This window comes from Xyrauchen texanus, chromosome 36 (assembly GCF_025860055.1).
Source record: "Xyrauchen texanus isolate HMW12.3.18 chromosome 36, RBS_HiC_50CHRs, whole genome shotgun sequence".
Lineage (NCBI taxonomy): Eukaryota > Metazoa > Chordata > Actinopteri > Cypriniformes > Catostomidae > Xyrauchen > Xyrauchen texanus.
In genome coordinates, this window is record NC_068311.1 from 39725895 (window position 1) to 39749317 (window position 23423).

Here is a 23423-nt window from a genome sequence, read left to right on the forward strand (position 1 = left end):
GAAAAAGGCCAATGAGAAGTTGGCAGTCAGTATTTGAATAGAAACTGCGCTCAGCGCCCGACCTCACCCTTAGAGCCAAGAAGGTGACAGTGCAGTCACTCGGGCAGGCGATGGCCACCCTTGTCCAGGAACGGCACCTATGGATGAACCTGGTCGAGATGTGTGAGACCAACAAGGTTCACTTTCTCGACGCCCAGTCTCCCGGTTTGGCCTCTTCGGTGACAACGTCGAGGACTTTACCCAGAAGTTCTCCACGGTGAAGAAACAGACGGAGACGATCTCTCATATCCTGCCCCGCCGCAAGCCTGCTGCCATGGGCCATGCCCCGTCTGCTCGCCGAGGGCGTCCCCCGGCGATGAAACAACAAGCTGCTCCGCCTCAACCTGGGCCCAGCTCTCAGCCCACGCGTCGAGCACTCAGCAGGAAGTAGATGCCCCCCGTCTCACGGACCCCCTCGAGGACCCGGAAGGCTCCCAGGTGCTCCTGAGACGGACAACCCAGAGCCCAAGACGTTAGCTCCGGAGATGGTAAGACCACTCCGTTCCCCGGTGGAGGGCCGGGAGGAGAATCTTCTTTTGAATTTATTTCATTTGCCGCTCCCCTTGACCGGGGTAGCGATACCCAAATTCTCAATATAAGAGCTATTTCCTTTTGTCTCGCAAATGCCGTTCTCACAGCACTCTGCCCCCAGATCTCAACAGTCCCGGCACGCTGGACGCGGTCCCAGACCCGCCTTCAGCCCCACGACTGTCCCCCGGCCGGCCGGTTCTGACGAGTCCAGAGGACACCATTATAAGACCTCCTCCTCAGTCACTAAACCGCCCCCTGTCGGGTGTGCGGAGCAAGGTAAGTGCTTCAAGTCTTTTCTCAGCACCAGAGCCTCAGGACGCGTCCTCGCCTCCCGACGGTGTACTACCTGTTCCACCCCGCTGCGAAGCCCCGCCGGGTATGTAAAAAATACTCGTCCCTTTCTCCAAATAGAGGCTTTCCCACTGGGTAGTAGACGCCATTTCATTGGCTTATCACACCCAGGCCGTGCCCCCCCCCTTGCGGGTCCGAGCTCACTCAATGAGGAGTGTTGCGTCCTCATGGGCACTGGCCAGGGGTACCTCCCTAGCAGACATTTGTAGAGCAGCGGGTTGGGCAACACCCAACACCTTTACGAGATATTACAGTCTCGGGTTGAGTCAGTTTCATCCCGTGTTTTCTCAGGTCCGAGCCAGTAGAACTCGGTAACACGCTGATGGGCTGGCCGGGTGAATCCCTTGCATATAGCGCCCTTTCCCTCGGTTGAGGTAAAATTGTACGTCTTTTTTTCCCAGGAGATTCCACATCTCGAATCACTGGTCGATTCCTCCCTAGCCCTCATGGGTCTGCAGTTCAGCGGAGGAACTTGCTGACCCAATCCACTGCGGGTACTCAGTCTACTCTGTACTGGAATAGGTGCTCCGCAGGGTGAGGACTCCTACTCGAACTCCCCCTGTGTGTATTTTCCACGATACGGTCCCCTTACAAGCGGACCCGCGTTTTCCTTGCGTAAGTTTCGGCTGTCCCCCGGTCTCCGTGTTGTAGCAACTCCCCCTCGCTGAGGCTGGATCTACCACCGCGCCACTTCCACGTGTCGCCTAAAAACACATGTGATGTATTCGCCACTTTACCTCCCCGCCGGGTAGGTGTGGTCTCCTCAGGGTCTTTTCCCCCTGAAAGAATAGGAAATTGGGTAAGACCCCCTTCCCTCGATGCATGTAAGGGCCCCGGCTGTCTATTGCTCTATGCGAGATACATAGAGAGAAAAGAGGTCCGGCCAGGCTTGGCCCATTCCCAGGTTGGCAAGCATCGCCTCGTTCCCCTGTCTAGGCTAACCTTAAGGATTCCGACTACTTTTTTGGGGCATTGGGGAAGGGTACGTGCAGTCTGACACAGCCGGTCATTTGGCACGTAAGAAATACCTGCCCGCTGCTGTGTTAGCAGAAAACGTACACGGCTCAGCGCATGGCGGATTTAAATTGGACCCCTAGTGTCGCTTCTCCGTCACAACGTCGAAGAGAGCGACAGACGGGGAATGTCTAGGTTACGAATGTAACCTCCGTTCCCTGATGGAGGTTACATTCGTAACCTAGACGTTTCCATCAAAAAATAAATAAAAAAATTATAATAAACATATAAAAAAATTAAGCATCATTAACTAACAATGAACTAAATATGTTTTACGGTATTTATTCATCTTTTTTAATAAAAATTAAATATTTCATTGATAATGTTAGTTCATATAACAATCACTAACTTTTGATTAACTTTTGACTTAAAAATCATATGTTGAAATTGACATTAACCAAGATTGATATGCTGTAAAAGTATAATACATTGTCAGTTCATGTTGACTAATGTTTTATATTTTAAACTAATGTTAACAAATGGAACCTTATTTTAAAATGTTGCCATAATATTACTATAGTAAAACCATAGTTAAACAAATGTGTTTGCATAGTAAAACCATGATAGCTGCAAAATTATGATTTTTATTACCATAGTTTTGGTAATTTGTTACCATTTTCCTGTAATATCACTATGATGGATATCATGGTTAAAAACTATTGCTAGGGAATGCAAAACTATTGCGAGGGATCACAAACTTTTGCGAGGACATGCTAAATTTATTGCTAGGGCAGGATAAACTATTTCAGAAAAAACTCTCACCCTGTCCTCTAAGGGGCATATTTTTATTCAGAAATATTCAGTACAAGAGAAGCACAAATGACGATGTGATGCTTTCGATGTGCTGACAGCTTTGTGTGAGGTAGAGAGTGGAATTGAAAATCTTCTTCTGATGCACTCTGTGAAAGCACTGTCATATCACATTTAAACAAATACATCATGGAAAATGGCATTTTGCAGTCATTCACGAGACAGGTGTGAGCCAATGAGCATATGATATCACTGCCGTAAAACCTGTGTCGTACTCGTAAACTCGTGCTATTACTTCAAAACTAATCAGTGCAGGATTTAACTTTTAAGGCTGTTACAGACACCATGGCAGATGGAGACATAGATGGTTTAGTAAAACACTTGAATCTAGGTCTATTCATAACCCAGAGCTATATTTTAAGCCGCAGGATATTCTGAAAACTCATTTTAGGTCCCATTTTTACAAATATAATTTTTATTCATTTTAACATTTTAAAGTTTAGTCTTTTTAAGTTGTACAATTCTTTCTACAATTGATAGGGAAGCAGAAATCACAATGTACAGAATGAAACCATTATAATGTCATATTAGGTAAAAGCAACAACTCTGTAAGTTAAATATATGTTATGGCACTTAAAATTAACTAAACTGTAATTATACATTTCATAACAATTAAATATTCATGGATTCAATCAGTGTACATAAACATTTGCACATTTCTAAAGGTGTTAATTCATAAAATGATTATGTTTAAGATGCTGTCAATATTCTATGTTTCCTGTTTATGCAAACGTAAGCAAATGTACTTTTGCTAGAACCACATTTTACATAAACATACATAAATATTTTCATGAGATCACGATGTTATAAGAGATCCTCCACTGTTTTTAACGCGAAAAAATTCAAGTTCTCCTGTTAATGAACGCACAACTGACATAAAGATTTTAGGATATTGATTTATATTGCTCCTTTTTGCATTCACGTTTGAAATTATACAAGGGTGACTAAATGATTAATAGTTAATTTTTTCAACTATTCCTTTAACTATTACTTCAAAACTAATTTTAATTCAGAAATTGAACACATCATAGAATAGGAGCATTTAATTTTTTTTTTGTTTGGATAACTTAGATCCTGACAAAAAAAATGAAGCATCACGTCATTGACCCATGTATGTGTGTGTGTGAAGTGTCGGGTGAGGGTGGGGTCGTAATGGGAAGAAGGAGCAGGCGAGGAGGTGTGAGAGAAGCATGCGTAATTGAATTTGTGCAACTCGGCATAGCATGAACAGGTTTGTTCAAGGATATGACGCTTGCCTTCATGCATTTTAATGTGGGAATGTGCTAAGGTGTCTATTCATTTCTGGTTGTCACTTCCCTCTCATTGCCTTTCCTCTCATTCCTTTCCATTTGTTCATTCTGAACACAAATATTTGCATTGTTACAAGCAGAGCAGTCACTGGAAACACATTCTTTATGGCAGGGAATTAAACTACGAAAATGCTTCTCATTTCGCACATGAATATTTAGTGCACATGAGTATTGTATTTATAAAAGTGAAATATTTAACTAAATAGTTAACAAAGTAACTTTTTTTTTTGTAAATGTATTTATCTGTTTATCGCGACATTTATATTGAATTTCATAAAAGATGATTCACAATGGAAATAGACAAATTAAAGTGAAATATTATCTGGCTCCTTACAAGTATTGTGGCATGTCAGAGGTGATATATCCACTGAGTGGTGCTAAAAGCAAGTTAAATGTTCTCACAAACAGATGAGGTTGTTAAGGTTAATGCTCTATGGAGTTTTAAATCACCAAAACCTACCTTTCTACCCTAAACCTAAAAAGCAAAGATTAGATGAAAAACACAACTACTGACGCAACAATGTCATATTGTGGTGCTTCTATGACACTTTAGGCTCAAATGTCGAATTGTATGTTCTTCACGACAACAATCTCGCAGAAGAGCTACCGTGAAATTTGATTGCACTTGAACAAAGTTGTAAATGTAGTTGCAAAAGTTAAAATGCATCGCCTTACAAATCGTGTTCTATAGTAAGAATGTTTATATGTCATAAGATAGCACTGTGTGAGGAACGGAGAAAACAAAGTGTGTATTAATTATTTATTTATTGATTATTTGCCGTTTTACTTGTGAATTGTGTGAAAAGGGATTGTGGAAAATTATTTGGCAAAAATGTACAGTAGACAGTAACATGATTCTATGGGCTCAAGTTGCAGGAAAAGCATCTAAGCTCTTGCTTCATTGCCCTTGGTATGACCATGGTAGCCATAGCTTCAACTACATTACCATTAACAATAATACCAAATGACCATAGTTTTGTTGTAGAAACAATACCAGTTTTAAATATGCTACTCTTGTGACTAAAATTATGATGGTACATTTTTTGTAAGGGTGCAGTGTGGAATATCATAATACTCATAATAATTTCTGCCCTTAGCAGTTGATAAACTCACTACAGATTTAACTGTTGGTTTTTGTTTCCCCTGCACAATGACGCCCATCTGAAGTTAATGGAGAGGCAAACTGTCCTGCAGTTGAACCAGGTTTAATAGGCTTTGTGAGGGGCAGAATTTAACAATTTTGTTAATGGTAAGCCACAGGCCAGAGGAAGAAGGTATTTTTCATTTGCAAAGAAGACTAGTATAGCGAGTAATTTCCTCACTACCAGAGATGAAAAGGGCTCAACACACAATTTGTGAATTGCTGGAAACGTTGAATTTGTCAAAATGATCAAGGTCCTAATAAAGTTTAATACTGCTTATTTAACATGAACAACAGTGTCCAAATTCTATTTATTTTGTAACAAGCAGCTCAGTCTTCCATGGTTTGACAACATTACCTATATAATTGGACCTTGTCCTTAATCTTACCCCTTACTGTAACCTAATCTATAACATGCTATGCTTGGGTATACACCTTTTGTTAACAATTAGAAAAGACAATCAACAGTCAGGTTCCCAGGAGTCTGTCTTTGTTCTGTTCATTCTCAGTCTCACCCTCTCTATCCTTGCGAAAAACACCCACACCATCGCTGCTCTGTAGAAAGACCTCACACATTCTGATCTTGTATTTTTTCCAGCTGTAACATTTGATTTCGTCTCTGATTTTATCAGTCAATGGCCCTAAAATAGAAGAGACTCTACAGTAATAGCTCTACACAAATACCAGAGGAGAACAATGCGAAGAATTCCAGTTCTATTTTGATCCTGTGAACATTCCAGTTCAGTGAAATCAGAGATCTTCTAACATATGATTCACAGAGCGCTTTTAGTGTTTACCTGGGCACAGAGCAGTAGCATTCTGTATCTGTAATATTTTCCTGCATGCATTACTGACCTCCTTTATACATGTACTAAAGTGAAACATAGAATCCCAACCACTGGGACCATACATTCTCAGAAGGGGTGAAACTTTAAAGCTGGTAAGTGTTGGGGCCTGGGTAGCTCAGTGAGTATTGACGCTGACTACCACCCCTGGAGTAGCGAGTTTAAATCCAGGGTGTGCTGAGTGACTCCAGCCAGGTCTCCAAAATTGGCCCAGTTGCTAGTGAGGGTAGAGTCAAGGGGTAACCTCCTCGTGGTCGCGATTAGTGGTTCTCGCTCTCAATGGGGCGTGTGGTAAGTTGTGCATGGATCGCGGATAATAGCATTAGCATCCACATGCTGTGACTCCCCGCGGTGTCATGCACAGGAAGACACATGCTAAGATGCGTGGATTGACTGTCTCAGAAGCGGAGGAAACTGAGACTTGTTCTCTGCCCTCTGGAGTGACCGCGCCACCACGAGGACCTAGAAAGTATTGGGAATTAGGCATGCCAAATTGGGGAGATAAGGGGATAAATTTTTTTTAAAAAGGTAAGTGTGGTAGTTTGTGAACTAACGTGCAGAATTTTTGACAGATGATGTTAGGATTGGAGTGTAACCTTTCCACCAGTGATGTCTTTCTTTATATCTTATCATAATCACACAATGATAAACTGATGAAATATATAATAATTATAATAAATAACGTATGCAATTTTTTATTGCCATGTTTTTTAAAAAGCACTGGTTAAGGTAACACATTCCAAAAGGTATAATATATAATACATACAATTAGTTTTAATGCATTTTAATTATAAAGCCTTATAAAACACTGGTTGTATCTTCTCATAAGAAGGCACTACAGTTAAACTGCAGTAATTTATAATATTTACATATTCACATTTTGTTCATGGTATTTTGTAATAAGTGTTCACAATGCAGCACAGCCTTGTGTGCCTTATTTTATTTTTTTTAAACAAATACTACATCATAAAAAATATAAAGAATACAACTTTTCCATTATAACATTATTTTCTTAAACCAATAAAGGGGTTACTATACAATTATGGATGATTGGTGCAGTGATTTGATGAACAGTTACAGTATTTGATATCTATTTTTACTTGTACAATTATTTACAAAAAATATTATGGCTTACAATTTCTATGAATTACTATAATGCATTAAGGAAAACTTCTTTATAATGCATTATATATACAGACTTCATAGAAAGTGTTGCCAAAATCAACTCTCTGCATCTACAGTATTTATTTCTATCTCTCTCTCTCTCTCTCTCCGGTCACACCATACCTTTAACTCTCTCTCAGCCTGTGATGTTATATGTTGCTTGTTTTGCATGATGTTGTCCTTGCTATTGCTTGTACAGTCCTTCTGTGTTTCAATAAATGCTAATGGTTCGAACAACGACAACCTATGCTTCTAGCTGTCTGTGTCTTGTCATGGAAGCAGCACTGTTCAAAACCTCCCTTATATGTCCTTGTCTTTTATCTCCCCCTAAAGCTCACTATCTGGATAAGGTAGTGAAAGGTATGGCACTCCTCCTTTTCTATCTTTTCTTCCTTTCTCACAATCTGTCTTCCATGATCTTCCCATTAGTCCATCCCAGAGCAAAATTGTTTTGCTCAGAGGATGCTGTGTTTACAGCTCAGGAGTCTTCGTGGTTTTATTTAAGTATCATCTCTGACTCAGCTTTTTGACTTGATCTCTTCTGAGAAATAGTATAGACACATTAGACAATTGTGACTCACAGTGAGACTGCAGATTTATGAAGTTATTTTTGATGGCATGGCTTATTTTGGGCTTTGAGAATTTGATGAAAAGTGCTTGAGTTCCAACCAGAATCATGTCATAATAGTTTCGTACAAAGCCTCATAAAAAAACTAACAACATTTACTCCCATAGAGAGAATATGTATGACCCTAAGTCTAACACCTTACCCAACCTTAACCTTACCGTGATTTTAATACAAAAAGAAAAAAAGAAAACTTTGGGCTTTGGAACAGGAAGCATACTCCAGGTTATAAACATAGGCAACAACATTAATTTGTATTGCCTAAATATATTTGTTCACTGATGTTTTCTTTTCTTCAAATAAAATGTTGGATTGGAGGCTAGTATAAATTTGATGCCTGCATTGTATCGATTTGAAATTCAGTTTGTTGATTGGTGAAAAGTCTTACCTTTCATACAAGCCAAGTTGGACAATATCTTACATTCCCCGTCTGTCGCTCACTTCGACGTTGTGTCGAAGAAGCGACACTAGGGGTCTCTCTTGAGCGCTGAATATACCTCTGATCTATGAAAAAAGGCCAATGAGAAGAAGACAGAATTTGCATGTCCTGCCCCGGACATACGGGTATAAAGGTGGGTTTCATTCATACATTTTCTTCGGAGCTGATGGCCATGTATGCAGCGAGCTGCGAGTCACACACCTGTTCCTCTTACCTCTGGTCGATCTGCAGTTGGATCTACTGCGCACATCAGCGGCTTTCTCCTCCTCCGCACGGCAGTGCAGTTTGCCCCTGGTTAAAAGAGTTATAAAAGAGTGATTTTCTCTAAAAGATTTTCCTCTTAAAAGAGCAATACACAGCGGCGTTGTATGTCCTTCTCAGGCGCATCTTTATAAAGATGCCCTTCCGCCCCTGTGTAGTTCCTGGATGCGTTAGATTGCTCTCTGCTTCAGACGGCCACAGGTACTGTCTTGTGTGTCTGGGCTGCGATCACACCGAGGCAGCGTTTGTGGATGGTTCATGTTCTCACTGCGAGAACATGACCATGGTAACGTTGCGGTCGCGGCTTGTTTTCCTTCAACCGAAGGAACGCCACTCCAGCCGCCATCCCCCCTCGTCGCTCCTTCTTTCCACGGGATTGAGGACAACGCGGCTGGCAATGGAGGCGATCCTGGGATGGCAGCGGGCACGGTTTCGCAGTGTACGTCCCCACGAAACCTCCTGCCCCTGGCACGCTCGTTGACTTCCGTCTGGGCTCGAGGCAACAGCGGCTCGCCTCACAGCCAGCCTGCCTATCCTATTGAGCCCCCTGGGCTGGATGAGCTCACCGCTGCATCAGAGAGTGGTCCGGCATCTGATGCGGATGACTCGTCTGGGCTGCCGCCTTCGGGCCAGAACGCACCGGCTGAGGCTGACGCCCAGATGTCCGACATGCTTGCCCGGGCCACCGCCAGCGTGGGGCTGAACTGGAACACTCCATCCTCCCCACATCCGTCGCGGCTGGATGATTGGTTCCTGGGGTCGGCGCGCCGCTCACAGCCACACCCCCCAGTCACTTTTTTAGGAGGTGCATAATGAGCTGACGACTGCATGGAGAGCACCCCTCTCTGCTCATCACAAAGCCCCTCGCTCATCCACTCTCACTACCCTCGACGGTGGAGCGGCCCACGGGTACATGGCGAGTCCCCAGGTGGATAGGTCGGTTGCGATACACTTATGCCCCGAGAACGGCGCCATCTGGTGGGGTCGCCCTGTGCTCCCCTCCAAGGCCTGTAGAACGTTGTCATCATTGACCGCCAAAGCCTACAGCGCCTGACCTCGCCCTCAGGCACTCTCATGGTTCAGGAACGTCATCTGTAGCTGAACTTGGTCGAGATGCGCGAGACGGACAAGACACGCTTCCTTGATGCACCGGACTCCCAGTTCGGCCTCTTCGGTGACACCGTCGAGGACTTTGCCCAGCAGTTCTCTGTGGTGAAGAAGCAAACAGAGGCCATTTCACATATCCTGCACCACTGCAACCCTGCCACCAGGGTCTGCTCGCCGAGGGAGTCCTCCTGTGGCTAAGAAAAGTGGTACTCCGCCTTAACCTGGGCCCAGATCTCAGCCCCCTTGTCGAGCACCCCGCAGGAAGCGGACGCCTCTGTCTCACGGACCCCCTCGAGGACCCAAAAGGCTCCCAGGCGCTCCTGAGATGATCGACCCAGAGACCGATATGTTCGCTCCGGAGCTGGTAAGCAGACCACTCCGTCCCCTGGTGGAGGGCCAGGAGGAGAATCTTTATTTGAATTTATTTCATTTGCCACACCCCTCCGGGGCTGATGTACCCACATTCTCAGTAAAAGAGCGATTTCCTTTGTCGCTGGGTCACCTGGCCCGCAAATGCCATTCTCACGGCACTCTGCTGCCAGTCCTCGACAGTCCCCTGGACGTGAACCCCCCGCCTCCAGCCAAGCCACGACTGTCCCCCGGCCAGCCGGTTCTGACAAGTCTAGAGGACGCCATCCCTGGACCTCCTCCTCAGTCACTAACCCGCCCCCTGCAGGGTATGCGGAGCAAGGTAAGTGCTTTGAGTCTTCTCAGCACCAGAGCCTCGGGACGCACTTCTGCCTCCCAACAACGTACTACCTGCTCAGCCCCGCTGCTCAGCCCTGCTGGGTAAGTCAAAAATAATCGTCCCTTTAGTGCCCCTAGCACGGAGCTTGGAAGCGTGGTTTGCACTTCCCAAATCGCTGGCTGGCCAGGACCATCCGACTCGGTTACGCAATTAAGTTTGCCAGGCCCCCGCCCCCCTTCGTGGGTGTCCGCTTTTCCGCAGTACACAGCGAACATGCCAAGTCTCTGTGCATGGAAATCGCGACCATTTTGCTAAACAAAGATAGAGCCTGTCCCTCCAACCGAGATGAAGAAGGGTCTCAGAGTTTTCAACCGGGACTTACACAAACTCCCGTTCAAAATGCTCATGCAAAAACATATTTTAACTTGCGTCCGGCATCTAGAATGGTTCACAGCAGTAGACCTGAAGGACGCGTACTTCCACGTCTCAATACTGCCTCGACATCGACCCTTTCTATGGTTTGAGATCGACGGCAGGGCATATAAGTACAAGGTCTTCCCCTTCGGCATGTCTCTGTACCCTCGCGTCTTTTCGAAGGTCGCAGAGGCAGCCCTTGCCCCGCTCTGAGAAGCCGGTATTCGTATACTCAACTACCTCGACAACTGGCTCATCCTGGCCCACTCACGAGAGTTACTATGTGCCCACAGGGACCAGGTGCTTAGGCACCTCAGTCGTTTAGGGCTTCAGGTCAACTGGATAAAGAGCAAGCTCGCCCCGGTTCAGAGCATCTCTTTTCTCAGTATAGAGTTAGACTCACCAATGAGCGCACGCAGTCAGTGCTGAAATGCCTCGCCACTTTCAGGCCAGGCACAACGGTCCCTTTAAAACATTTCCAGAAGCTCCTGGGGCATATGGCATCCTCCGCGGCGGTCGCGCCGCTGGGGTTGATGCATATGAGACCGCTTCAGCACTGACTACAGACTTGAGTCCCGAGACGAGCATTGCACCGCGGCACGCACTGTGTGATGGTCACCCCAGACTGCAACCAAACATTCAAACCCTGGACAGACCTCTGCTTTCTGCGTGCAGGTGTCCCAGTGGGAGGTTACTCGGGAGGCGAACAGGTCTAACTGAGCCTTGCCGAACCGTTCCCAAATCAGCTCGACCGACTGGGGGTGAAGCCTCTACGCTCCACTGGGCAAGCATTGTCGTGACAGCACATCCGCTACCACATTGAGGTTGCTGTGGATGTGAGTGGGATGCAGCGACTTGAGTCAAAAGTCAACAACTCCAGGCAGTTGATGTTCCAGCACAGCGGGGCCCCTTTCCAACAGCCCACAGCTGCGTGCCCGTTGCACTAGGCGCCCCAACCCAATCTGGAGGCGTCGGTTGTGACCAGGACGCATCGGGACACAAACAAAGACTCCCTGACACACAGCTGGCCCACGGTGCTGCGCAAGTACGCATTTCCCCCAGTGAGCCTTCTTGCACAAGTGCTATGCAAGGTCAGGGAGGACGAGGAATAAGTCACTATAGTGGCTCCCTATTGGCCCACCAGGGCTTTGTTCTTGGACCTAATACTCCTCGCGACAGCCCCTCCCTGGCAAATTCCCCTGAGGAAAGACCTTCTTTCTCAGGGAAGGGGCATGCTCTGGCATCTGCACTCAGACCTCTGGAACCTCCACGTCTGGCCCCTCAACGGGACATGGAAGAATTTATCTGATCTACCACTTAATGTTGTAGACACGATCAACCAAGCCAGAGCCCCTTCTACAAGGCAACATTATGCCCTAAATTGCCGCTTGTTCGCAAATTGGTGTTCTTCTCGGGGCGAAGACCCACAAAGGTGCGCAGTCAGGTTTCTCTCATCCACCTTGAAGGTGTATGTAGCTGCTATCGCAGCCCACCACGACGCAGTAGACGGCAAGTCTTTGGGTAAGCACGACTTGATTATCAGATTCCTAAGAGGCGCCCAGAGGTTAAATCTCTCCCGCCAAGCCTGTTCCCCTTCTGGGATCTCTTTAGAATCAGTTGGACTCAGGGCCCTCTCCTTAAATAAGGCCCTGCCTATCGCGCTCGCCTCCATCAAGAGGGTCGGGGAACTGCAAGCGTTCTCTGTCAGCGACACTTGCTTGGAGTTCGGTCCGGCAGACACACATGTGATCCTAAGACTGCGGCTGGGCTATGTGCCCAAGGTTCCTACCACGCCCTTCAGAGACCAGGTAGTGAATCTGCAAGCGATGTCTCGGGAGGAGGCAGACCCAGCACCTTCGTTGCTGTGTACGATACGTGCTTTACGTACCTACTTGGACCGCACGTAGAGCTTTAGACGCTCTGAGCAGCTCTTTGTATGCTTCGGTGGACAGCGGAAAGGGAACACTGTCTCCAAACAGAGGCTCTCCCATTGGGTGGTGGACGCCAGGCTTTGCGCCCCCCCCTTTCAGGTCCGAGCACACTCAACAAGGAGTGTTGCGTCCTCATGGGCTCTGGCCAGAGGCATCTCCCTGGCAGACATATTTAGAGCAGTGAGTTGGCAACATCTAATACCTTTGCAAGATTTTACAATCTCAGGGTGGAGTCAGTATCGTACAGTGTTTTCTCAGGTCCGAGCCGGTAGAACTCGGTAACACGCTGAGCAATTGACCGGGTGAATCGCTTGCACCTAGAGCCTCCATCGGCTGAGGTAATACCGTGCGCTTTTTCTCCAAGGAGAGCCCACTCACTCGGCTTCCTGGATGAATCCTCCTTAGCCCTGTGGGTCTGCAATTCGGCGGAGGAATTCGCCGACTCAATCCACTGGGGGTACTCAAATCTACCCTTTACTGGAATAGGTGCTCCGCAGATTAGGGCTCCTATGTGGACGTTCCGCATGTGTGTATTTTCCACGGTATGGTCTCCTTATGAGTGGACCTGTGTCTCCCTTGGGCAGTTCCCGCTGCCCCCCGGTCGCCGTGTCTGTAGCAACTCCTCCCTCCGAAAAAGCGGGATCTACCACCGCGCCACTTCCCACATGTGACCTAAAAGCCCATGTGGTGTATTTCGCCACTTTTACTTCCCCCTCTCTGAGCGGGTGTGGTCTCCGCAGGGTCTTTTCCCTCTGAAAGAATAGGAAACTGGGTTAGACCCCCTTCCCACAATGTGCTTTGCTCTATGTGAGAAACATAGAGATAAAAGAGGCCCGGCTAGGCTTGGCCTGTCCCATGTTGGCAAGCGTCGCCTTGTTCCCCTGTCTAGGGTAACTATAAGGGTTTCTGATGACTTTATGGGGCATTGGGGAAGGGTATGTGCAGTCTGATACAGCTTTTCGTTTTGGCATGCCAAGTACCTGCCCGCTTCTGTGTCAGCCCGCTCCTGTGTCAGCAGTACACGTACATGGCTCAGCGCATGGCGTGATTTAAATTGGACCCCTAGTGTCCCTTCTTCGACACAATGTCGAAGTGAGCGACAGATGGGGAACATCTAGGTTATGGATGTAACCTCCATTCCCTGATGGAGGGAACGAAACTTTGTGTCCTCCCGGCCACGTCGCTGAGCCGAGCCGGACCATTTCCGGCTCCTCAGAAAAATCCTGAATGAAACAGATGCATTTCCCCACCTTTATACTGTATGTCCGGGGGCGGGACATGCATATTCTGTCTGCCAACTTCTCATTGGCCTTTTTTCAAAGATCAGATGTATATCCGGTGCTCAAGAGAGAACCCTAGTGTCGCTTCTTCGACACAATGTCTCAGTAACCTAGACGGTTTCACCATTTGTATGAATTGTTATGACTTGTCATAAGACTATGTGGTTGAGTTCATTTTGAAATCTCTCATTTCTGATTGCAAATTTTGGTATCTTGGCAAAGCCGAGCACAGTTCGAGAGATCCCATTTGTCATTTTTCTATTCTATGGGATCCTTCAAATGTGCTTCCTTAGAGCAGCACTCATATTTTTATTCATCCCATGATTTGCACCTCTCTAACATAGTCACTGCAGAATCACACCATTGTTACAGCAAATCCAACATGCCATGCTGTCACCTCGCCACTTAGTATCTTCACACCCATTGAGTCGGCAGCACAAGAACCAGGGTGCCTCCTTAGGTGCCATTATACTACCGTTGAAGTAACTGGAACAAAGGGCCTCCCTGGATTGCAGGACCAAGGTGCTGGTGACCAGTCACATACCTTGCCAACCAGGGGCATGTATAATGGATGCTCAGTCCAGCATTGTAGCGGAGCCGAGGGTTTTCAGGAATGGGGGCGGAGGTTAGGAAAAGTGCTGAAGCGTCAGCCTCTCTAATTAAAATCCGCCATGCACCAGGGCTCAGAATCACACACACCCCTATCTGCTCATTTACTCTTTCTTTGACATTTTCTTTTTTTGTCCCTGGTTCCTCGCACGGTGAACCCACCCCTTCCCTGCCTTTCACTGCGTGGCTAGCATGAGCTGCAGGTTCATTTTGTTTGTGGCTCTCCTTAACTGTTTCAGTCCTATGAGTGGGTATGCTCTGCAGGGACCTCTCTCTGAAAGGGTTGCCAATTAAGCTGAACTCCTGCCAGCAGATATTTCTTTATTTATCTCTTTAATAAGCATTATGAACAGACCATTCAAACGTCTCTCCACTACAGACAGCTGCAGTGTAGCTGTTTGTCTGTTTGGGTGTTTGAGGAGTAACCATCAGTCGACTGCTCAAGCTTACCCTTGTAAGCAAAACATAGAACTGTCACAGTCTGCTTTATAGCACAAAATGGTTGTCCTTACACCTATGTAAGGTCAGCTAGAGACTGTGATACTGTGTGCAACATTTTGTTTGTGGTAAGTTCTTAGTCTTCGTGTTTTTGGATGATTTTATGGATGCAAAAGTGGAAAGACTTGATGGAAGCACAATATGTTGACGGGGCAACGCTGAAGCTACTGCAAGACTGCAAGTCCGCTTCAAATGCATGATCTCTTGGTGCCCACATGAGCACCAGTGTGTCAAGGCACTTGTATTAGGGGCCAGTGGTGGCTCAGCGGTTAAGGCTCTGGGTTACTGACGAAAGGTCAGGGGTTCAAGCCCCAGCACCGCTCAGACCCCAGCTTAATCGGGATATGCGAAAACAACTGCATTTCATTCACTGCACAATGACAATAAAGTTGAATCTTAATCTTACTACAGCTCTGACTCACAGCTCAGGATATGTTGCTGATCCACCCAGATAGCTATGCACATCTCTGAGATGTCTGGTTAAGATCTTTTCAGTTGTGGAAAGCATCACAATCTAATTAACATCTTCTAATCATCTTAAAAGATCAGATTTACAAACATTCTAAATCATAAACATGTAAAAGACATCTGCAGAATGTCTTACTGACATTCGAGACATAAGTCTTATAGACATATTGCAGATGAGCCATCAACGTTAAAAATACGTCTTTAAGACACACACATATAAATAAATATCTGGTTTATATATGTGCACTATCAGGAAAAGCCATCATTTAATTACAAATATCGATACCACAAAGCCCACATTCTTGATGGCTTTAACATATACAGTAGTTGAAGACTTACACCAAGGATCAATGCTTATGTCCTAATTGTTTCTTCTCTTTTCAATAGAGCTAAATATGCAACATATATCAGTTGTTGAAGCCCAGCTGCCTTAGAATATTGAACACAGTATCATGATGCACAATAAACATTCCATGCCATTCCACGCTGAGCCAGCTTAAGAAATAATCATGGCCGTTAGAGTCATCTCAAGTTTCCTTCGTATCAGGCATCCACCACCTTTCTTTCTTAGTACAAACCACCCACTCACATCTCTCTCTTTCTGTCTCCCTTCTTTCTGCCTTTATGGTGTTCGATCATTGGCCCTGCTAACTGTCGCAAACAAAATAGGTCAGCTAAGACATCTTGGAGAGCGATGCTCTAGGCTCATGAAAACCATGTCAGGATTTTACATTGGATGGCACAGGATTTCTTGCTTTTTGTCTCTGATTTCATCTCAGGAAATGGAATTGGACAGGTAGCTGATACATGGTAGGGAGGGGAGGAAGAAACAGGGGACAATGACAGACATTTTATGCTGTCATATGGAGCAGACCCCCAATCCATGTTTGTATGACTATGTGTCACCTGTGCTATCTACATCCTGTCAACGTTTACCTCCCCTCTTAAATCGCACCCCTGTGGAATGGTGCCTTCAAATGTGACATGACAGGTTATAGGAAGAAAATATTATGTGGCTTTTGCATTGTACCATTAGATGAGAAAATATGGAATGCACATTTAAGGAGCCATTCAGGGAAAATGCGTTATTGCGTTAAAAAAAGCTAGACACAGCTCAATCAATTGAACAGAATGCAGGTGTCTCAAGGCACGTCTTTAGTTATTGAACTTGACAAACTGTCTCATAACTTTAGAGCTTATGCGCAAGATGCTAAAAAAACAATAATAACCCCTGCAATGGTCAAAGACATCTGCAAAACGTGTTACTTGTGAATGAAAAGGGTTTTATAAGAAAGTTTCCGAATGGCAACTGACAAGAAATCACAAACACAATTGTAACATAGTCAATGGAAAGGAGGAGGCGAGAACCAGCTTGATTATATAAACAATACTTTAATTATAAACTTAAGAGACAACAAGCACACATATGACGGACATGTCTGTAAACAATCTCTCTCTCCCGCACAATCCTCCGCAGTCAGCCTTTATCCCTCTCGGAGGCTTGATTATCCTGATAAGGGACCGGGTGTGTATAATAACGACTCGGCCCCGCCCTCCGCCCTGCCACATTCCTCCCTCGTTCTCTCAGGCAGGGGAGCCTCCGGCTTGATGTACACCCCCCCCCTCTCTTTCCCTGGGGAGGGGCGTGCCTTTTGCCCCATCTGCCTGCAGGTCATCCCCATCTACCTGGACGAGGGAGGGGATAAGGGGAGGGAAACAGAAATAATTAAAAATTAAACTTCCTGTAACAGTGTAGTACCTCCCCCAAAAAAAAAAAAACACTGTAAAATTTAAATGATAGGGAAAAGGCCAACACGGAGCGGCAGTGAGAGAGAAAGAGGAGATTTAAAAAAAACACTTAAATAACAATATAAATAATATTTTATTGCTTAACTTAAATAAAAGACAAAAACACACACACATGACGGACATCTCGGAGGCTTGATTAGCCTGATAAGGGACCGGGTGTGTATAATCACGTCCCGGCCCCGCCCTCCATCCTGCCACAACAATAATGAAATGTTTTTCAAGGATTACATTCTTCCTCTTCCTTTTTTTGCATCACATTGTCTTTCTTCTCTCTCTCTCTCTCTCTCTCTCTCTCTCTCTCTCTCTCTCTCTCTCTCTCTCTCTCTGTAGAGATAAGATGATTTCTGCATTTATTGTACATCACTAATGAGAATGTATTGATCTGGTAGAACTCTGCAGTATGAGTCAGTATGAAGGTGTACCACTACTATTACTGATGCACTCTTTTGACCCACAGTCATTCATTTTGACTTTTTCTTTAATTTGACAAACAGTCTTCAGTATAGTAACCAATCGTGTGTTTGTTTTGATTAAAAACTATCTTCTCTAATGTGTTTGCTTTGCTTCTGTTTGCACAGAGGGCTGTCCTGGTCTGTGTAATGGCAACGGCAGATGCACGCTGGGTAATAATGGCTGGCACTGTGTTTGTCAGCTGGGCTGGCGGGGAGCAGGCTGTGACACATCAATGGAGACGGCCTGCAGTGATGGCAAGGACAATGATGGAGGTAAAACAGCACACTACCCATGAGTATTTATGAGATTCTTGTCTTGTCTCCTTTCCTATTGTCATCTCTTCTCTTCTTGTCTTTCGTCTCATCTTTTCTCTTTTATTTTCTTCTCCTCTTGTCTGTTCTCCTTGTCTTGTCTCATCTCTTCTTGTCTTGTCTCTTCTCTTTTCATCTTTTCTCATTTCTTTTCCTCTCTTCTTTTGTGTCATCTCATCTTTTCTCCTTTCATGTCATCTCATCCGTCTCTTCTTGTCTCCTTTCATTTCATCTCTTATTGTCTTTCGTCTCATCTTTTCTCTTTTCTTTTGACTCTTCTTCTCTCTTGCCTTTTCTTCTCTTTTTATGTATCTCCTCTCCTCCCCTCTCATTTATACTCGTCTCGTCTCATTCATCATGTCCTATCTCCTCTTTTCCTTCTTTATTTGTCTCATTTTTTCTCAACTGATTTCCTCTTCTCTTTTCATTTGTATCCTGTCCTCTCCCCTCATCTCTTCTCTTCTTGTCTCTTATCTCATCTTTTTCTTTTATTGTTGTCTCTTCTCCTCCCTCTTGTCGTCTCTCTCATCTTGTCTCCTTTCCTCTCCTCTCCTCTTCTCTCCTTTCCTCTCTTCTCCACTTTAATTTTCCTATGCATCTTCTGGAGTTTTTTGTGATGGCTGTGCTGTTGTCAGTTTTTCACTGGGACTGGGGGAACAAACAGTACATCTAGTCTAGAGTTCGCCTAAAGAACCCTCATTAAGCAAATAGAAGGATGAGCTGTGCTTCTAGTCAAAATCAGAGACTTCAAGTTCCCCAAGCTAGACGAGACACATACATAGCCCATATAACCCAGCCTCCATTTCTCAGCAGGCATTAGCCTCGAACCGACCTCCTGCCAAGCATCTAAATCAACGGTAACCCTGTCCTATCACAGACCTCACTGAGACAAAAACTTTGAAGAACATGCTTTTCAGGTTAGCCTCCAAACTCTACATTTCAACACTGAATCAGTAGAGCATTTTATTCTGCAACAAATGCCTGTTGGTGTTTTTGTGGTAAAGCACAACCTTCAAAACTAATCACTTTGTGGGACGGGCATGAAGGCAGTGAAAAATGGTTGTTTGGCGATCCAAAACAAATTCAACTGCAGAACCACAAATTGTACATGTATAGTATGATAGCAGTGCAGCAGTGAGTTGGTGTTACCATTGCAATAATTGAAGCAAGCAGCACTGATACTTCCACCAGGAGAGGTGTTATTTTTGTAAGCTGGCCCATCTGGTCTGAAAGGTTCTTGAAAGTAGAGACAGAGAGAAAGAAAGAGGGAGAGAGTGTAGAGAATATGAGATGACCCACTTCACTACATTAAGGGATTCCTCTCAGCGTGGCCCAGAGTCCTGAATTATTTCAGATGAATTACAGGAGGGAGAGGCTGAGCTACCAGTGGAGGTGTGGATATGCGGACAAAAACATGAAGTAGCCAGACATATTTTGCACTGACTCTAACTAACTAGAGTTATGCAGCTGTAGGGCAGAGCAGGCTGTCCAACAGAGTGAATTATTTCTTAGAAGTTTTAGGGATCCTGCTGTGGGTTTGCCGTGTTCCTTTTGGAATGATGAAATCTTTTCCCTTACATTTAAAGATGCAGAACCAGAGGAATTTACATTAGCAAGGATAAAATGACCTTGCAGGCAGGCATCCATGCTACTGAAAACCAGGTCATAATTGGTCGAGATAGTTTATAGAACATAACTGAATGAAGATCTAGTTTAATCAAATTCCTGAATTGAATTTGAATTGAGGCAGCAAACAGGTGGCTGTTAAATATATATGGCCCATGATATAGGTTCCATTTTTTAAGTAATTTTGTGACAAGAATCTGGTCCATTTTCTGACTTTCTTATCATCAGATGGGTTGATGGACTGCATGGACCCAGATTGCTGCCTGCAAGCTTCATGTCACACCACATCTCTATGTGTGGGCTCCCCTGATCCGCTGGACATCATACAGAAAACCCAGATCTCCTCCAGCCAGAGCACCTTGCAGTCCTTCTACCAACGTGTCCGGTTCCTGGTGGGCAGGGACAGTACCCATGTCATCCCTGGGGCCAACCCTGTCGACGACAAGTAAGTGATTGTCAGCTATGGCTGCAAAGTTTTTGAAATAAGTTTTTTATTACTGCGCTTGATTCATTTAATTTTCAGCATTAAAGGAATAGTTTATCCATAAATTAATGTCATCATTTACTCACCCTCATGTTGTTACAAACATGTATGACTTTCATTGTTCCGTGACACAAAAGGCTGTCAAGCTCCAAAAATGAAAGAAAAACACCATAAAACCACAGTAAAATTAGTTTATTGTGCCATGATGTCATTTACATTTATGCATTTGGCAGATGCTTTTATGCCCCTACACCACCACAACTCCACATATATATATCATAAGTGATTGTATGGCTTTAGAAGACTTTGAATATGATGCACATGTCATATCAACTACTTTTACTGCGGTTTCTGTTTTTTGTTTTTATTTATTTTTTGCTTGACAAGCTGGCGTCACTACTTGTTTTTATTAAATGGAAAGACAATTTTCTTTTTGTGTTCCGCAAAGTAAGTCATACTTTTTTTGGAGCAGCATTAGGGTAAGTAGGCTAAATAATGAGAGAATTTTCATTTTTGGTTGAACTATATTCCTTAAATTATTGTACAGTTATTTGTAGTTTAACTTGTCTTTTCCATACTTATCCCAAATCCCAATTCACTATTGTAGTCATGTGCCCCAATGATGTTTCATATGGGAGAACAGTGCTGTCACTGTGATCCCATATGACTCCTCATCTTTTGCCTCCATTTTGTGGCTCCCTTTTTATCTTTAAACAATAGCTAGTGCATATGCCACTTTATTTGCATCTTGCTTGTGCTCTGGTCTTGTCCCTCTCTCCTTCTGTTCTCATTTGAGACAAACACAAAAGACGCTGGTAAAAGTTGTGCTCCTTTGAAATCTCAAAGTGTATCCCCGCTTTTCCTTTCATGTAAGCCGAGCTGACATTTCAAAGCGGAAAATGAAGACAAAACAACCAAATGAGCATCTTTTCGAGCTTTCCATGTTGAATGTCTCTGCTGCTGCCTGGGGTGCACTGATGTTTGGATTCCCATCTTCATAAGGCATAATGTGCCAAAGAGGTCTTTAATTCTGAGCCCTATGTTTTGAGGACTTGTCTTGTTTTGTTTCTTCTCCCATCAAGTAGGAATGTATTTTTTTAGAAGAAACTAGAAGGTCAAAGAAGGGGGGAATCATATGACAGAGCGGAGCGGCACCTCTTGTAGCGTACAGTGCATGTGGCTGTATATTATTTAATATAATAACAATCTTCTGCTGTTTAATAATCACACTTGGACATATCCAGATTTTTTTTTATTTTATTTTCAAATTGTCATTGATTTCATCTTATATTTGTCACATCTTATATAATTTTGGTAATGACAGCATACTGTAATATGGTATGGTATAAGCAACAAGATGATATTGTACCGTTTAATTTTTAATTAGTACCGGTAAACCACCCTACCCTAACTGAGACTAACATTTTGCCTAACATCTTTTGAGTTCCACGGATGAAAGAAAACCATATGGGTTTGCAAAAACATGAAGGTAAGTAAGTGAGAGTCGCAATTGGTTTTCCTCTCATCTCTGACCAGCGTATGCTGTTGGATCTACGGTGCATATCAGCGGCTTTCTCCTTCTCTGCACAGCAGTGCAGCTTTGCCCCTGGGCAATTCGACAGCGCTAGTAAAAGATACATTTTCACTAATAGTGTATTTTCTCTAAAAGAGCAATACACAGCAGCGTTGAACGTCCTTTTCAGGATGCATCTTTATAAAGATGCCCTTCCACCCATGTGTAGTTCCTGGATGCGGTGGAGTGTGGAGTGCTCTCTGCTCCTGATGGCCACATACGCTGTCTTGTGTGTCTGGGCAGCTATCACGCTGAGGCAGCATTTGTGGATGACTCATGTTCTTACCGCGAGAACATGACCATGGCAACAATGCGGTCGTGGCTTTCCCTCCTAAATGGAACGCCACTCCAGCCGCCCCCTGCATCGCTCCTTCTTCCCACGGGATTGAGGACGACCCAGCTGGCGATGGAGGCGATTTAAGGATGGCAGCGGGCGTGGTTTCGCCGAGTACGTCGCCGCGAACCACCCGCCCCCCGACACGCTCGTTGACTTCCATCCGGGCTCGAGGCAATAGCCTCTCGCCTCACGGCCAGCCTGCCTATCCTCTTGAGTCCCCCGAACCAGATGAGCTCGCCGCTGCATCAGAGAGTGGTCCGGCGTCTGACGCATATGACTCGACTGGGCTGCCACCTTCGGGCCAGCATGCCCAGTCTGAGGCTGACGCCCAGATGTCTGACATGCTTGCATGGAAAGCCGCCGTTAGCGTGGGGCTGGACCCTCCGTCCTCCCCACAGCCTTTGTGGCTGAATGATTGCTTCCTCGGGTCTGCTCGCCACAGCCTTTGTGGCTGAATGATTGCTTCCTCGGGTCTGCTCGCCACTCACAGCCGCAACCACCCCCCGGTTCCGAGTTCGTGGAGGACACCCTTCTCCACCCATCACTGTGCCTCTCGCTCATCCACTCTCACTACCCTCGACGGCGGAGCAGCCTACGGGTACACGGCGATTCCCCAGGTGGATAGGGCGGTTGCGATCCACCTATGCCCCGAGAACGCAGCCACCTGGCGGGGTCGCCCTGTGCTCCCCTCCAAGGCCTGTAGAATGTCGTCATCATTGACTGCCAAAGCCTACAGTGCCATCGGACAGGCCGCTTCCGCCCTGCATGCCATGGCCCTCCTGCAAGTCTACCAGGCCAAGACTCTTAAAGATCTGCACTTGGGTAGGCCTGATCCCAACGTGCTGCAGGAACTGCGCTCAGCGACCGACCTTGCCCTCAGGGCCACGAAGGGCACAGCGCAGTCACTCGGGCAGGCGATGGCCACTCTCGTGGTTCAGGAAAGACATTTGTGGCTGAACATGGTCGAGATGCACGAAGTGGACAAAACAGGCTTCCTTGACGCACCTGTCTCCCAGTTCGGCCTTTTCAGCGACACCGTCGAGGACTTCGCCCAGCATTTCTCAGTGGTGAAAAAGCAGACGGAGGCCATATCTCACATCATGCCCCACCGCACCTCCAGCGCGGGCCGTTCCCCGTCTGACTGCCGAGGGTGTCCACCTTCGGCACCTAAGAAACACACAGCTCTGCCTCAACCCGGGCCCAGCTCTCAGCCCCAGCATCAAGCACCCCATAGGAGGCGCATGCCCCCCACCTCACGAACCCTTTTGAGGAATCGGAAGGCTCCCAAGCGTTCCTGAGACAGAC

At 45.6% G+C, this 23423-nt stretch overlaps 1 protein-coding gene and 1 long non-coding RNA gene across 3 annotated transcripts in view; one reads left to right on the forward strand and one right to left on the reverse strand.

The window, feature by feature from the left end:
• LOC127629623 (uncharacterized) overlaps positions 1-23423 on the reverse strand; it is a 396489-nt gene that overhangs the window by 289836 nt on the left and 83230 nt on the right. The window lies entirely within an intron of this gene.
• LOC127629619 (teneurin-4-like) overlaps positions 1-23423 on the forward strand; it is a 410961-nt gene that overhangs the window by 201340 nt on the left and 186198 nt on the right. The window contains exons 15-17 of one of the 2 annotated variants that reach the window (XM_052106743.1): positions 7539-7565; positions 17913-18059; positions 19953-20169. In XM_052106743.1, coding sequence (XP_051962703.1) covers positions 7539-7565; positions 17913-18059; positions 19953-20169 — 391 coding nt within the window. The remainder of the gene's footprint in view (positions 1-7538; positions 7566-17912; positions 18060-19952; positions 20170-23423) is intronic. The other variant, XM_052106742.1, reaches the window with a different exon arrangement.